Source organism: Gracilinanus agilis, chromosome 5 (assembly GCF_016433145.1).
Source record: "Gracilinanus agilis isolate LMUSP501 chromosome 5, AgileGrace, whole genome shotgun sequence".
In the NCBI taxonomy this organism is placed as follows: Eukaryota; Metazoa; Chordata; class Mammalia; order Didelphimorphia; family Didelphidae; genus Gracilinanus; species Gracilinanus agilis.
This window is the reverse complement of record NC_058134.1, coordinates 107433124-107449323: the sequence shown is the minus strand read 5'-3', so window position 1 is coordinate 107449323 and position 16200 is coordinate 107433124. Positions and strand designations below refer to the sequence as shown.

General features: G+C 38.9%; 1 protein-coding gene across 1 annotated transcript; it reads right to left on the bottom strand.

Annotated features, from left to right (window-relative positions):
• Positions 1 to 2359: 2359 nt before the first annotated feature.
• LOC123248632 (trypsin-like) lies at positions 2360 to 9018 on the bottom strand. The gene is made up of 5 exons (XM_044677473.1): positions 8979 to 9018; positions 5708 to 5867; positions 3863 to 4116; positions 2997 to 3133; positions 2360 to 2509 (listed from the first exon to the last, which is right to left on the bottom strand). The coding sequence occupies exons 1-5, from the start codon at positions 9016 to 9018 to the stop codon at positions 2360 to 2362; spliced, it is 741 nt and encodes a 246-aa protein (XP_044533408.1).
• Positions 9019 to 16200: the final 7182 nt, after the last annotated feature.

Below are 16200 nucleotides of genomic sequence, written 5' to 3'. Positions count from 1 at the left end.
TCCTTTTCAATCTGGTCATTTCTGGTGTTCAATTGCAAGATTTTACCTTTTAAACAGTTATTTTCTTACCAGATCTCTTCCATTTTCCTCAAAATCTCAGTTTTGAACTCTTCCATAGCTTGTGAGGAGTTTTCCTTATTTGAGGAGGGTCCAGATGCTTGTTTGTTCTCCTCCTCTCTTTGCTTGGTTGTCTGGATTTTCTCTGTGTAAAAGTTGTCGAGTGTTAAAGGCTTCTTTTTCTTGTTGTTATTCTTTCTCTTCTGAGCTTCCTGAGACTGGGTAGCCATCATTAGCCCAGCAGCTTCTCAGGTTTATCCTCGAGCTCAGTGTCTGTCCGCGGTCTATTGGCTCCTGAGGTCTGAGTTCTGGTTTTTTCCAAGGTCAAGCCCCCTGGTGGACCCCTTTGCTTGATCCTCTGTAGGAGGTTCCTTTACAAGTCTCAGGGCGCTGCTTCCACAGTCGTATACCCGTCTGCACTGGTTCCCCACTCAGGTTTTCAGAGCTTTAGTTCCTGGCTGTGTCTGACTCCACCCACGCCTCCGCCTGTGCCTGTGCTCTCAGCCCATGCTCTGCGCCCGGCGTCCACTCTCTGCTCCCGCGCTCAGATTTCGTTTGCGTTCTTTGGCTTATTGGGGTCCTAAATCTTGCTGCTCTCAGGAACAGGCCCCGGAGCTGCCAATGACTTGATGGGTGCCCCAAACTTGCTCTATTTCTTTTTGGCTGGCTTCAGAGCTATAGATGTTGTGTGTGGAGGGGGTGGGGGTGGGGTGGTTGCTCAGCCCGCGATTTAGTGAGAGCCCTTTATAGCCTGGAAATGTCTCGATTCCACGTACCTTCCACGCTGTGCCCTGTTGTAGGGTTCCTCCGTTCGTCTGGACTTGTTTTTATGTCCCCTTGAGGAGTTTTGTGTGTTTTGGTCAGGAGAGGTTAAGAGCTGCTTCTTACTCTGCTGCCATCTTAACCCGGAACCTCCCAAACTGACTTTTAAGGCAAAGTATGGTCATTTAGTAAAATAGAAGATTTCCAAGCATTCCTGAAGAAAAGATCAGACTTAAATAGAAAATTTAATGTCCAAACACAAAATTCAAGAGAAGCATAAAAAGATAATTAATAAGAAAGAGAAAAAATTTAAGGACTTTGATAAGGTCAAATTGTTTATATTCCTGTATGGAAAATGATAACTGCAACTCTTAAAAATTCTTATCATTATCATAGTAGGTAGAAGAGGTATACATGGAGGGTGCATAGTAAGCTCTTTAGGATTTTAGGATATATTAAGAAAAAACTAGGGGTAAAAAAAAAGGATTGTACAAAATATCTCTAAAGGCTAAAACAAGGGATTGAATTTATTAGGTTAAGCAGTTAATTATTTATTAAATATCTGCTGTTTGCTAGGCACACTGCTAAATGCTGACATAACAATTGTGAAAAAAAATATAATCCTTGCTTTCAAGAAGCTTAAACACTAACAGAAGAATGCAACACCCATAAGGAGTACAGTTAGGCAGGAAATGAGGAATAATGAACAAAATAGGGGCAAATCACTTAACTTCTCTTTGCCTCAGTTTTTCTTATTTGTAAAATGGGGATGTGTAGCCTCAAAGAGTTGTAAATATTTAGGAATATCTAGGTCATAACATAGATAGATCACTGGGTTTGGAGTCAGGAAGAAGTATGTTCAAATCTGGTCTCAGCACTTACTAACTCTGTGACCCTAGTCAAGTCATTTAAACTCTTTTGACTCAGTTTTCTCATCTGTAAATAGATTTACATCTCAGGATTGTATGGAGGATTAAATGAGATAATAATTATAAAATTCTTAGCATAGTGCCTGACAGATGTTGTTCGATTGTTTCAGTCATGTCCAACTCTTTGTGACCCCATTTGGGGTTTTCTTGGCAAAGATACTGGAATGATTTGCCATTTTCTTTTCCAGTTCATTTTATAGATAGGGGAACTGAGGCAAACAGGGTTAAATGAGCTGCCCAGGGACACATAGCTAGAAAGTGTCCAAGATCAGATTTGAACTCAGAAAGATGAATTTTCTTGACTCAAGGCTTGGAACTTTAGCTACTGCATCACCTAGCTGTCCAGAATGACACAGATGTAAGTGCTTTATAAATGCTAGCTATAGCCTTATGTAAAGCACTTTACAAACTTTAAAATGCTACATAAATGCCAGCTATTATTATTTTTAAAGTAATGATATCCTAGATTACACTTTAATGAAGAGGTTGTATGATATTTAAAAAAAATTTATTAAAATCATTTTCAAGACCCAGAGTTGCAATAGAGATTGTTGTAGCTCCTTTCCAGTGCTAGAAGGAGAAAGACAAGGAAGGGAAGCAGAGGAAGGAGCTTAGTTGTCAGCGATGGTCTTTTTAATCCAATCCACATAGTTGCAGACTTTGGTGTAGACACCAGGTTTGCCTTTCTTGGCACAGCCCAGGCCCCATGAAACAATGCCTTGGAGTTGATCCTCACAGACCACAGGACCACCTGAGTCACCCTGGAATATAGTGGGAAAGAAGGTCTAAGTTTTTTTTTCTCAGTCTTGAAGAGACAGAGCTCACAGCCAGTCATGGCTCCCTTTTTATTTTTTCTCTCTAGCATGTGTGACCTTAGAGGGCTGAGCAGAGATTTTAAAAAATGTTCCAAGGTAGGCTTTTCTGTCATTCTTTCTGTTCCAGTACCTTTTTTGAAGATATTGCCTACACAGTATCTCTTCCTAAGAGGCCCACCTAGAAGAGACACATATACACATTTCTGTGTCTACATTTTTCCTCATCAAAAAGCCGTTTCAAAGGGAACATTCTTGGTTCCTCACTGTTCCCACCTCCAGAAGAGCTTCCCATCCCATCATTTATCTCCAGCTTCAGAGGTCCCCATCTGGGACATGTTTCCTAGCTCTTGCTAGCTCAGGTGAGGAAAAATATGGAGAAGAGAAAGAATGGGATTAAGTTGAACAGACAGGTAGTGGGAGAAAAAAAACTGACCTGGCAGGTATCCTTTTTGCCTTCCATAAATCCCAGGCAGATCATATTTTCAGTGATCATACCAGGGTAGGCAATATGGCAGATTTTTTCTGAGAGCACAGGAGCATACAAGCACTGAAGGATGCTGGAATATTTGGCTGTTGGGAACAGGAATGTTCATGAAGAGCTCTCGAGCACCTGGCATCCCTAACCCTTATTTTCTATCTTTCCGTATTCATCATTCTTTGTAACTACTAGTTTGGAAAACAAACAAAAATCAAACTAAACTTGAAAAGATTTTTCTCTTTATTCTGGAGAGATGATTGTTCTAGATTAGTGATGGGCAAACTTTTTAAAGAGGGGGCCAAAGGAATTGCTCATCTGTCAGTCTGTTTCTAAGGCAACTTTTTCAAAGTTTCATTGTATTGTATCCTACATATTGTATTCATCAGATTAGGAATAATATTGTGCAGTCCAATAGAACATTTCAGGGGGCCACATCTGTCCTGTGGGCTGTAGTTTGCCCATCACTGTTCTAGATCATGGATTCATTCAAAACAATATGGATAAAGGTAACTAGAGTACCTCATATAGGAATTATATTTTTGACTGGTCTAGCCTCAAGCAACTCTGGCCATGACTGAGTCTAATATTATAGACTCCCAAACTCCCATGTCTCTCAAGGTATCCTAACCTTTAGCAGAGTCCAAACTTGCATTATCTTACCCTGAAGGCCATCCCTATTTCTGATCCTTTCCCTCTGACCATCATGGAACCCATTGTTTTCTTTTATATGTTCCTGAATTGAAAGGGATGATCAACTAGTTGGCTGTCATTGCTCCTTCCAAGTCAAAGGTTCTGTGGTTCTAATTCAGATAGCCACTTACAGTCACTTATCTGATAAATGCCCCAGCCAGAGATGAGGCAGTCAGTGCCAGCAGTCACACAAGAGGTGGGCAGGGAGATCTTAGCCACATGAGAGTTGAGGGTGGCAGCCTTTTGCAACTTAATCAGCATAATGTCATGGTCTGGGTTCCCTTCCTGGTAGCTGGGGTGGCGGATCACCTTAGTAGAATTGATGATTTGCTCATTGCCCTCAAGGACATTAAGGGCGTGAGCACCCAAGATCATCTGGAATTTGCTGGAGAAGTAAAAGGAAAAAAAATCCCTAGGCAAACTGATTTTGTTCTTCCCATCCAGTTCTTAGCATAGAGAACTAACTATGTATGTCTTATAACTCCCTCCCCCAACACCTTCACACTAAGGAACAGGGATTCCACAGAGGGTCATACTAAAGGTGGTGGAACCAAAATGACCTCTTCCTGACATTATTTCTTCCCCTTAGACAGTTAGTTACCTTATAGAATACAGCCGGGTGGGGTTTTGCCTTATGGATTAAAAATAGAAGAGAGAATCAAAGGGATTCAGTTATCCTTTTCCTTGCTGTTAGAGTTATTTTAGGTACAGGGGATATAGCAGGAGTTGGAGGAACCATAAAATATAATTGAAGAGCTATCATCAGGAGAGCAAGCTCATCTATGTTCTCAGAGATATCACCTTGGAAATTTTATACTGAAGGTATCTTGGAAATTTTGTATTAAAGGATAACTTTAATTAGAGTGAGAGGTTCTTTCTCTGGCACAAATACCTCCAGCGATAATTTATACAGACATTTGTAAAGCTCTCTCTCAACTGAGCAACTTGACCTGTCACCAACCTTGACTCCAGTCCTCCTCGGTTTGTACCATATCCTTCATCCCTTGTGAGATCATACAGGGAGCCATTCCCCAAAGTTCTACCTCCCTTCCCAGGCAGATCCTAAATTTAATGACTGAGATGAATACAAATACTAGATAGAGTATTTCTTCAGTTCAGTTCTTCATATTTCCTTCAATGAGGAACTTCAAGGGCAGTCATTGGACCATTACCAAGGAATCAGAAATTCTAGTAGACACTAATTATGAGAGTCTGGAAAAGATAGGGGAAGAACTAAGGAATAAAGGGTTGTGACTGGCTAATTCTTAACCACGGAGGGATTTAGTCTGTCTCTGCTTACCACAGGGGTATTTTGACATAGTAAACAAAAAGTTAGCCTTGAGAGTAGGAAGACCTGGATTCAAGTCCCACCAATGATACATACTGTCTATGTGATTGTGGATAAACCATTTACCTCCTGGAACTCTAGGTAACTCTCTAAACTGTAAGTTTCTGAGAAGGTGCTGTACTTAGTTAAAAAATTAAATCACCTGTGAGTTCCTTGTATCAGTGAAAATCATAGGCTTAGGCCCTATCCTACTTTTTTAAGGATTCTCCTCCCTGATCCTGATTCCATCTTGCCTGTAAAACAATGTCTTGACTGGGTACCTCTCCCCTGTTTTTCAGTTCCCTTTTGTGTGGTCTTTACAGTTTCCTCCATTAGACTATATCATATATTCCTCGAGAGCAGGAACTGTTTCTATTCTGGCTGAATTCATATCTGCAGCCAATAGTACAGGATTTAGCAGAGTAAGTGGCTAATAAAATGTTTGTTTCCAAAATATTCTAGGTTGCCATTATCTTTTTTAGCTTTATTTTAATCTCCGTTCCCTTCTTTGCCTGGGTAAACATTGCATTTTTGAAAGACAAGTTACCCTATCCAATCTAGGGATTGCTTGTTGGTTCTCAGCCCAGAATAGGCTCTGGGGAGTTCTAGTAACTCAATTTGTTTTAGGGAGTGATTCTGAGTCACTTACGATTGGTAGCAGTGAGCAGCTGAAAGTACCCATTGGGCATTGATGAGGGAACCACCACACACAGTGTTGGCAGCACGTACATACACCTGGTAGGGTACTGAGTTCTTTTCACAGTCATTTCCTCCTATGATTTTTTCATAATTTTTATTGGAGAAGGCAACTGAGGGGGAAAATAAATGGGAATTGCTGGTTAAATCAATCTCCCTTGAAATGCTAATTCTTCCACAACTCTTCCAAGGTTGAGCAGAGAAATGCTAGCTAGTAATGTTCCTTTGTCCTATATAATTGTGACATCAAAGTTCTATGGCTACTTTCCTCAAAGGTCTCTTAGTTATATACTTATCTTTTCTCCACATCTGTGGTATACACATGATGTAATTATTTGACTGTCCATTTAGATTCGTGATTTAGATACAGTTGTAGGTATACATCAATGACTAATCTAAATGATAGCTCCTGGATTCAGGGGCTGGGTAGGCACAATCCCTTTTTGTAGAACATTCCTGAGAAACTCTAAGTAGCCAGTAGGTTATCTAAATCTCTAGGTTTAGATTATTTGGAAAAATAAATTAGATAAACTTGAAAGGATTTTTCTCTTTAATACTGAATTTGGTAGTCATGCAAATATATTCTTTTTTTTTTTAAACCCTTACCTTCTATCTTAGAATCAATACTACTTATTAGTTCCAAGGAAGAAGAGCAGTAAGGGTTAGTCCAGTGATGGCAAACCTTTTAGAGACCCAGTGCCCAAACTGCTCCCTCATGTCACATTTGAGCTGCCCAGACAGGGTAAGGAGGAAGCGTTCCCCTTGGGCTGTTGGGCTAAGGGATGGGTGATTTGAAAAATGTCCTCAGGCAAGATGGAGAGAGGGAAGGTTTGCCAACATGGGGTTAGGCAATGGGGCTTAAGTGATTTGCCAGACATCATACAGCTAGGAAGTATCTGAGGCTAGATTTGAACTCAGTTTTTCCATCCCCCAGACCTTCCCTCAAGATCCCTTCTGGCCTAGGATTAAAAAAAAATGGGCTCTGTTGCTAAGTCACCTTAAAACAATGATCCATATTGATTTTTAAATCTTCTAGGGTCTAAACAGATATACTAGCAGAACCAGGAGATCATTATACACAAAAGCTGTAACATTGTGGGACAATCAAAGGTAATTGGCTTTGCTACTAATAACACTGCAATGATCCAGGACAATTCTGAGGGACTTATGAGAAAGAACACTATCTGCATCTAGAAAAAGAACTGTGGGAGTAGAAATGTAGAAGAAAATATATGATTTATCACTTGTTTATATGGGTATGTGATTTGGAGTTTTCGTTTAAAGGATTGCTTTTTTACAAAAATGAATAATATGGAAATGGGTTTTGAATGATCATAAATGTAAACCCAGTGGAATTGCTTGTCATCTCTGGGAGGGTAAGGAAAGAGGGGAGGGAGACAATAAGAATTATATAATCATGGAAAAAAATTTAAAAACTTAAATTTAATAGAAAAAAATAAACAGATATACTGCTGTCTTTGACCTAATATTGATATTAATTCCCAACTCTGGGAAATGTATATGTAAATTGTATATAAAGGTGGTAATCCCATACCTATTGCTATTATTTCATTTTATTTTTAAAAGAGAGAATTTTGTTTCTCCCAAATCTTCAGACCTTAGTCAAAGTACGCTTCCAGAAAGAGTGGAATTCTATTAGCTTTGGGGACAACCAAAAGCTCTAATTTGACTAACTGGGGAAGGCTTCATATACAGGTCTATTAACAGTCTTTATGTTTGTTTTCCAAGATTCAACCTAGTACTTAAAAAATTTGTTTTTAAAAATTTTAACACTTACCTTCTGTCTTGCTATCAATTCTAAGACAGAAGAGTGGCAAGGGCTAGGCAATCAAGGTTAAGTGATTTGTCCAGGATCATACAGCTAGGAAAAGTCTGAAGCCAGATTTGAACCCAAGTTCTCCTGATTGACACAGCCTGGTAATTTTTAGAGATCACGCACAGGTTGATTACTGGGTGATGATGAGTTTTTTGGCCACTAATAATTCTCACAGGCTATCCATTGAGACAAAGATGGAGTGACACTTAGGTTGGTAGAAGGAAGGAAGACTAACACATATAAAAGTCTTAGAACTAATATCATTCTTGAAGTATTGATATATACTAATTAATCTTCTATAAGAGCTAGGGCAAGGGTGGTAGAAATCTTCATTTTTAAGTGGTCAAGCCAGACTTTTCATTCTGAATTATGTTACAGGCAAACTGGACCACTGCCTATTTCTTGAAGTGGACATGCCATCTGTTATCCTTCCTGTTTTAGGGCAAGCCATTCCTCAAACTAGTAATATATTTCCCCATTCCTACTTTTCAGACATTTTCTCTTCCTTCAAGGCTCATTTCAAATACTATTTCCTATACAAACTCTTCCCTAATTTCCTTGTCAAAATGAGATCTCTGATTTGTACTCTACCAATTGCATATTTAAAAAAAAATATTGTCTGTTTCTATATACTTTATAGTCCTCTGTACAACGTTTCCTCCAACCCAATGCTCAGCTCCCTTCAAGTGAGTGTAACCTTCTTGAAGGCAGGGATTATCTTATTTTTTATCTTTGATTTCCAGCTCCAAGCATGGTTCCTAGCACATAATTGACATTTGTTAGGTTTAGTGCTTCTTTTTAAATGGCCCCAAATATATGGAAAAGACAAGACATGGATTCGCTCTTTCCTTTAACTCGTTTTTCCCACCTATTAAAGCTTTTTCTGTTCTTTAATATCAGTTCAATTCTTTCTGCTTCTTAAAACCTTTTCCAGTGACTTTCGATCCCATTTACCTCTCTTTTCAAGAATACTTAAAATACATAGAGTCTATACCACGTAATTTACTACTTCATTGTATGATGTATTATTTGTTACTATTCACTTATATCAGTGGTTCCCAAACTTTTTTTGCCTACCGTTCCCTTTCCAGAAAAAAATATTACTTAACCCCCTGGAAATTAATTAAAAAAAATTTAATAACAATTAATAGGAAAGATAAATGCACCTGTGGCCATCACCTCACCTCCGGATTGCTGCAGCACCCACCAGGGGGTGGTAGTGCCCACTTTGGGAATCACTGACATATTGATCTTGTTCCCCAACTCAACTGCAAGCTTCTTGAGAGCTAGAACTATACCGTATACTTCTCTGCATCCCATACAGTAGCTAGCATAATGATAGGAACTCAAAAAATTCTTGTTCATTGAATTCACAAGAATGACTTACCAGTAGCTCCTAGGAAAAAAAGTAAGACAATGGACTTCATAGTGATCCTAGGGATCCAAACACCCTGGTGTAACCCAGGGTGCTCACTCACTGCTTTTAACCCTTTCCACTTGGCACCAAACACTGCTGAGGAATGAAAATATTGAGTCAGAAACATGATGAAAATGCCATATTTCATTTTTTAGCTTTGACCAGGACAGAAGGGATTTCAGTATTAGTATTAATCACCAAGTTTCATTTCTATTGCTCATAGAGTTCTGGGAAATGAAAATAAAAATCCAGCTGTTAGGGATTTTCCTAACCATAAAGTTAAGATTAGGATCCAGGTGCAGGAGTGCCAGGTGTCCTACTTCCAAGGTAGAAGTCCTTTAATTATTTTTATAACTTCCTGATAATTTGTCATTTTATGAACTTCCACGATTACTTGGACCCTTGCAACTACTATAGTGAGAGGCCGTTTTCTGCCTATTAGTCACATTTATTGGAAATTGGGATATATTTATTGTGAAAACCATTATTATATTGATGCTTTTTGTCTATATACGAAGGATCATAGGATCACTTGTTTAGAGAGGAAAGGAATATTCAAGGACATCTTGTCCAATTCCCTAATTTTATAATTGAGAAAACTGAGGCCAAGAGAGGTTTAATAACCTGTCCAAGATCAGATAGGTAGTAACTGGAGGAGACAGGATTTGAATTTTGGTTCTATGACTTAAAATCTAGTATTATTTTCATTGTTTTACCCTACCTTCTACATACTTATCCTCATGATATAGATTGATTGGTATCGATATAGATTTACACACACATGTATACATATCTCAGAACATATCCATAGATCCACATAGATATGTCATAAATTTTAAATGTCATAGAATTTACTTTTGACACATTTCTCACCCTTGTGCCTTACACTTTCCATCTAAGAAATCTAGAAAAATCATAATCAGATCCTTCCCAAAATATTGTGACACAAACTCTTCCCTTCCCCTTCCTCTTTCCCCTGTATTCATGGTGTTCAAAAAATTAACATGGAATGTTCTATTAAAAATTGAAAAATTTTAGAATTCAAACAATGCTCTTGGAAAATGGATACCTTCCAAAATAATGGCCATAGCCCAAAGTTTTGGATACTTTTCAGTCACTAAAGATAATGGAGAAGAAGGGCTTTGTATAAAAGCATAATCTCCTATCATCCTTGGCGGGGGGAGCCTCAGGAGCATCACCTCTTTCTTCCCTCTTGATCTACTGTTAGTTTTCAGCATTCTTCATTATGGTCCTTCTTGTAGTTCCGCATCCTGAAGGCAACAACAGGTAGTATCAACTCCACAACAGGTAGTATCTCCTCCACATTTGCCAGCCTAAATCTTTTTTCTGTTATTGGGCATAGTCTCTACCTCTTACAGATCAGTACTGCTCTGGAGCTCTCCTATCTGGCAAGAGACATGATTCTATGTTTATCAAATCTATAGTGAGAGGGTCAGACTAGGAACTCTCTTTCAATCAGGCTATTTCACTGTTACTTCTTCCCCTCAACTAGTAAATATTTGCCTACTGAGCAGGAATGCTGATACCTCCTATACTTAGAAAACCCTAATCAAATATGCCTCATTCTATTGGGATTTAAGAATGATCTTGCAGGTCAGAGTGACTAGAGAATGTTAAAAACAATAGGTTTTTGTTATGGGTATGATTTAATTCACACATGGAAAGATTTAAAACTCAAAAAGATACCTGGGGGGAAGACAACAATGGAAAGATACAACCAGATATGTTGACTCTTAGCTAGGACATTTTCGAGTTTTCGTAGGAGGAAGAAAGGAATTCACTGATAGTAAACTTTTCTGTGAAAAGGCAGCTCCTTTGCCTTGATATGTCTAGCTTCATTTGCTTTCTGCTCACTCTTCCCAAATGATGTGAGAGACAGTTGGGTTTCCATGTATTTTACACCAGTGCAATTCATAACTTACCATGTTGGAGTAGTGAACTCCAGACTACAGCAATGGGTCTACATCATATGGGGCAGCTTCACATACTGAGATAACCCATGTACGGAAGTAGTGGTGAAGCAGGTGAGAACCAGGGGTTTTATAGAAAGGGGAAGGCCTTCTGATCAGATACCTATGTCTGATTGGCCAGCAAGTTTCCTTGTGGAACAGGGAATAGACGTTATCAGCACAGAAGATTCCACTAAGGGAAGGGCAAGCGATGAAGGAGGAAGTGTGTCTTCAGAAGACCTATCCTTCTACAAGTGATCCATACAGAAATCAGAAGAGAGAGACAGAGAGAGACATACAGAGACAGAGACAGAGATATTTTTTGCTGCACACTAATCAGATCAAGTCAAGATGACAAATTCTAAGTATACAAAGAGAGGCAATAACAGTTTCTACTCCTTCATAGTGAACAAACCAATGCCAGATTCAGATATGATAATTATAGACATGTCCTCTTCTCAAGGAGACACTCCATGCATATGTAGAGATTAATAAATTTATTGCCTAATTATTTCTCTAGCATTTCAAATAATTTTGCTGAGGAAATTTAACGGTATTTTTCAAATCAGCCACAACTAAGACTAAAAGGGTAGAAAGGAGAGATGGGGGATTCTCATGTAGGAGGTGGAAGACTCTATACCTGGAAAAAGAGTGAACTTGGATCCAAAGACCTATTCTCACATCTGTAATGGAGAACTTTAGGCTGGGTTTGGGACATAAATCTCTTTGTCTGCCCCACTCCTCATCCCACCTCCAACTCTTCCCCTCTCTTGCTTCCTTCCTTTATCTCTGCCTTCTTAACCCTATGCATTAGCCCCTTGAGGTGTGCTATTCTTTTCTCTCTTCTTTAAGGCAAGAATGGGGGAATAAGCATTTATATGTACCAGGCACTGCACTAAGCACTTTACAAATACAATTTCATTTGAAGTTTATAACAACCCTGGGATGTAAGAGAAGTAGGGCTACTCTAACCAAGTGTAAGGATGCAAACTGTCCAAAGAAACAACCCCACTGTAATAGGATGTTACTGAGATACTGAAGAAGGAAGCAGACTATGCCAACACAATTACATATGTATAGATTTATTAGAGTTTATTGGGTTAATTGGAGGAATTTATTTATAAGACCAGTCCTAGAGAGAAGCAGTTGAATAGTCCAGCCACACATTACCCTCAGGCCAAATCAGATATATAGACCAGAATAAAGAAGGCATGATGCCAGTGATGTCCCAGGGTCCAGTATAAGTTTCTTTATGGGATAGCTCAATCTTCTTTTGCTGTTTACATTAACTGTGGAGTCATAAGTCATGTTCTTACATTTCACATCACTGTATACCAAGAAGTATCATAATCTTCTTCCTCTTGCTGATGAACCTCCAGATTTCTTATTCTCATTCTTGTTCTTCTTTGCCTTACATCTTAGAATCAATAGTATGCATTGGTTCCAAGGCAGAAGAACAGTAAGGGGTAGGCAGTTGGGGATAAGTTACTTGCTTAGGGTCACATAGCTAGGAAATATCTAAGATCAGATTTGAACCCAGGATCTCCCATCTCCAGGCTATACTCTATCCACTGAGCCACTTAGCTGCCCCCTCCAGATTTCTTCCAACTGGCCCCTACCCAGTACTGCTCTCCTGCTTCAGGTCCCCCCAACCATAACATGGGGATTATAATAGCACCTACTTCCCATGATTATTGTGAGGATCAAATGAGTTAAAATATTTGTAAAGCACTTAGCACAGTTTTTGGCACATAGTGGGAACTACATAAATACTTCTTCTTCTTCTTTTCTCCCTCAACCTTTATGCCAGGAAGGGGAAGAAACTACACTAATACTTTCAACATGAGGCAGTGATGTAACTCATGCTGGCTCAAAAACATAAATAATTGACAACTGTCTTCTAGAAGCTAGAATATAACAAACAAACTCTTTGAGGGTAGGGACTACTATCATCTTGGTATCTTTTGCTCCCAGCATGGCACCTTGCATCTAGAAATTCTTAGTAAATGTTGAAAAGAATAAATAAACATAGCAAGTAATTCTTAAATAAAGCAAAGATTATGGTTGGAAAAACAAATTAATTTGCTCCATGTTTGCTAAGGTTTCTTCATCCAAGATAGCTTTAATGCTACAAAAAGAATATAAAACATTCTCAAGATTTAATGGAGGGAAGGACTCTGTCTGGTCAAGGGGCCAAAGGAAAGTTTCATGGAAGAAATGGTAGGGGATAGGATTTGGTACTATATGGGACATTAGAGATCATTTGATCCAACATCTCATACTATTGGATTGCCATTGTAGTTAAATGACTTTTTCTTCTCATGGAAATTATAAGATAAGGGAATTGGATTAGATGCTCTTTGAAGTCCTTTCCAGATCGATAGCCATGATTTTGTGCAATGAGATATGAGAGAAGAATATTTCAAGGGGAAGTGATGAGATGTCATCAGCAGATGGTTGAGGAAAATGGTAAGCAGGTTCAGGTACTGGTACCCTGTTTGGTTTTGCTTCAGAGAGTAAATGAATAGGTATCTGTGGGAGATATTCAGTGAATAAATATTTATTAAAGTCTTATTATGTGCCAGACACTGTGCTAAGTAAGTACTGAGAAGATATAGATAAAAACACAGCATCTGTCCTTAAGAAGGATACATTAAAATGGGAGGGAAAGCACATAAACTCATTATTTGCCTTCAGGTCCTGTCCCAATTGTAAATGGATACACAGCATGGTGTGGTAGATAGAGTACTAACCTAAGAATATGGGTTCAAATTCTGCTCATGAGATTACAAAACAGATTAAGCAAACCATTCATTCGATGTTTTTGGGCTAGTAACAGTAACTCGTGAAGGATAAATAAAGTTGTTTTCAACATGGTGGCGTTTATGGCTTTTTGAAAGAAGAGGGGCAGAACTGAAGAGAAAGGATTTGGTGATGTTGGGGAGAAAGAGGAATGTGTAAGTATGGGTCCAGGTGCAAGGGTTAGTTTAAAGTAGTGATTCCCAAAGTGGGTGCCACCGCCCCCTGGTAGGTGCTGCAGTGATCCAAGGAGGCATTGCATTTGGGGGTGGTGAATAACTGTAAGGGGGTGGTGATAGTATGTAACAGGGGGCGCTAAGTAATATTTTTTCTGGAAAGGGGGCGGTAGGCCAAAAAAAGTTTGGGAACCACTGGTTTAAAGTAATAAGCAGGGGCAATTTCCATCCTTTAAGACCATAGAGATTATGTGTTGGGCTAGAGACACCAAACCCATTACATCTCTTAGATATCTTGATTCCTGACCCCATCCCATGGAGAAACCATAGGCAATGGGGCTTGTTAGTGCACTAAAAGGCGGTTACTTAAATTTAGACTGAGGAGCCTTTGGACCATACCTATAATTTGTGGCAGAGAACAGTTGACTCCACAAAGAGCCTACTACTGATGAGGTTCACCCTGAAGAATCAAAAGCCAATGTTCAGAGATATTTGGTGGCAAGCAAATTCTTGGCTCAGGTGCAACCATCAACAATCTTTTCATCATCTTCATTATTGGCAAAAGTCCCTGGAAAGCAGGGAGGATGGGGGTGGTAAAAGGAGAAAAACAGGTGTGATTACATCCAAACTCCAAGAGCCTATGATGGCAGATGGCGTGGGAAGCCATATAGAAGTTTAAAGTTTCTGTTCTGGCACATGTGTGCGTGGAATAGTTGAAAGATTCTTTGGAGTCAGAAAATCTGGCTAGAAATCTCAACTCTGCCTCTTGTGACCCAAGGGGCCTCAGGCAAGTCATTTTTCTTCTCTCAGTCACAATTTCCTCATCTGTAAGAGGATGAGCTGGGAAGGTGATTCTAAAGTCCCTTCCAGCACTAATATCCTATAATCTGGGCAAAGTTTATGTTTTCTACTGACTCAATGCTTTCTTTGAATCAATTTACCTACCCAGCTACAGACTTTTATTGAACTGTGCAGTCTGTTCTTGGCATAGTAATGAGCAAGTTACACAATTTTGATCCCTTTTTTCTGGTCACTGTATAGTTACAACAATTTGCATGGAAATAAATTCATACATAGGAAGCTGGATTTGTACATAGGAGGAAGCTAGGTGGCTCAGTGGATCACTGGGGCTGGAATCAGGAAAACTTGGGTTCAAATCCAGCCTCAGACTTTATAGCTGTGTGATCCATGCCAAGTCACTTAACTTCTGTTTGCCTTTTATCCACTGGAGAAGGAAATGGCAAAACACACTAGAATCTTTGCCAAGAAAACTCCAGGGACAGTATGGTTCATGGGATCACAAAGAGTCAGACACTACTGAACAGCAACAAAATATATACATATATATATTCATTCTTAAATTGACGGACTATTTAAAGGTGATTTGCCAGTGGTTTTAGAAGTATAGACAGATCTTCTACCTTTAAGGAACATTTAGCCATGCTAGTTTTCCCTTATAGCTATATAGAATCTCTGAGTCTCACATAGAAAGTCTTTGTACTATTCTCTTATTGTGCTGTCACTATGCATATAGAGTGATATATATATATATGATATTTAGTAAGATGTATAATAGAATGTACATACATTCTATTATACATCTTACTAAATATCATGTTATGCAGATTTTATTTTAGATAACATTATATATATAACATATTGCATATAAATTGTTATAGATCACATCTATAAATCATATAGATATGCATCTATATCTATGCCTGTCCATCTCTATCTCTACATCACATTTTATGGGTACAGTGATAGCACTGTGTGTGGGTAGTACAAATATTTTGCAAGTGAGGAGACTAAGATTCAAAAATACTATGTGACTATTAGGGAAAACTAGCCTGGTTAAGTGTGCCTTAAATCTAGAGGTTCTACCTGTGTCTACACAATTCTAAAGCCACCTGTTAAACAGGCCACTTTAAAGCCTGCCAATTTAAGAAGAAAAGTCAAATTAAACTTTGGACCCATCTTGGCATAATGATTTCTGAAATGCTTCCTTTTAACATAAAGGTAGGCAATACCGACCTCAGGTGGATGAATGAGCATTCTGAAACTGAGATTCCTAAAACATGGATCTGACTATGTCACCACCTCCCTGCTCATGAATTCCAGTGGTCCCATTTTCTTGAGGATTCACAAACCTGCCTACCTTTCCAGAATAGCTGGACTTTACTCTCCTTCATACATTCTACATTATTGTAGAACCAGGCTACTTGCTGTTCTTCAGATACAATATTC

Coding starts and splice junctions, on each gene's coding strand:
- LOC123248632 (XM_044677473.1), bottom strand. CDS start 9,018: ATGAAGTCCATTGTCTTACTTTTTTTCCTAGGAGCTACTG. Junction 4,117..5,707: donor GCTGCTCACTGCTACCAATC/GTAAGTGACTCA, acceptor TTACTTCTCCAG/CAAATTCCAGATGATCTTGG. Junction 3,134..3,862: donor CATTTATCAGATAAGTGACT/GTAAGTGGCTAT, acceptor TGTTCCCAACAG/CCAAATATTCCAGCATCCTT.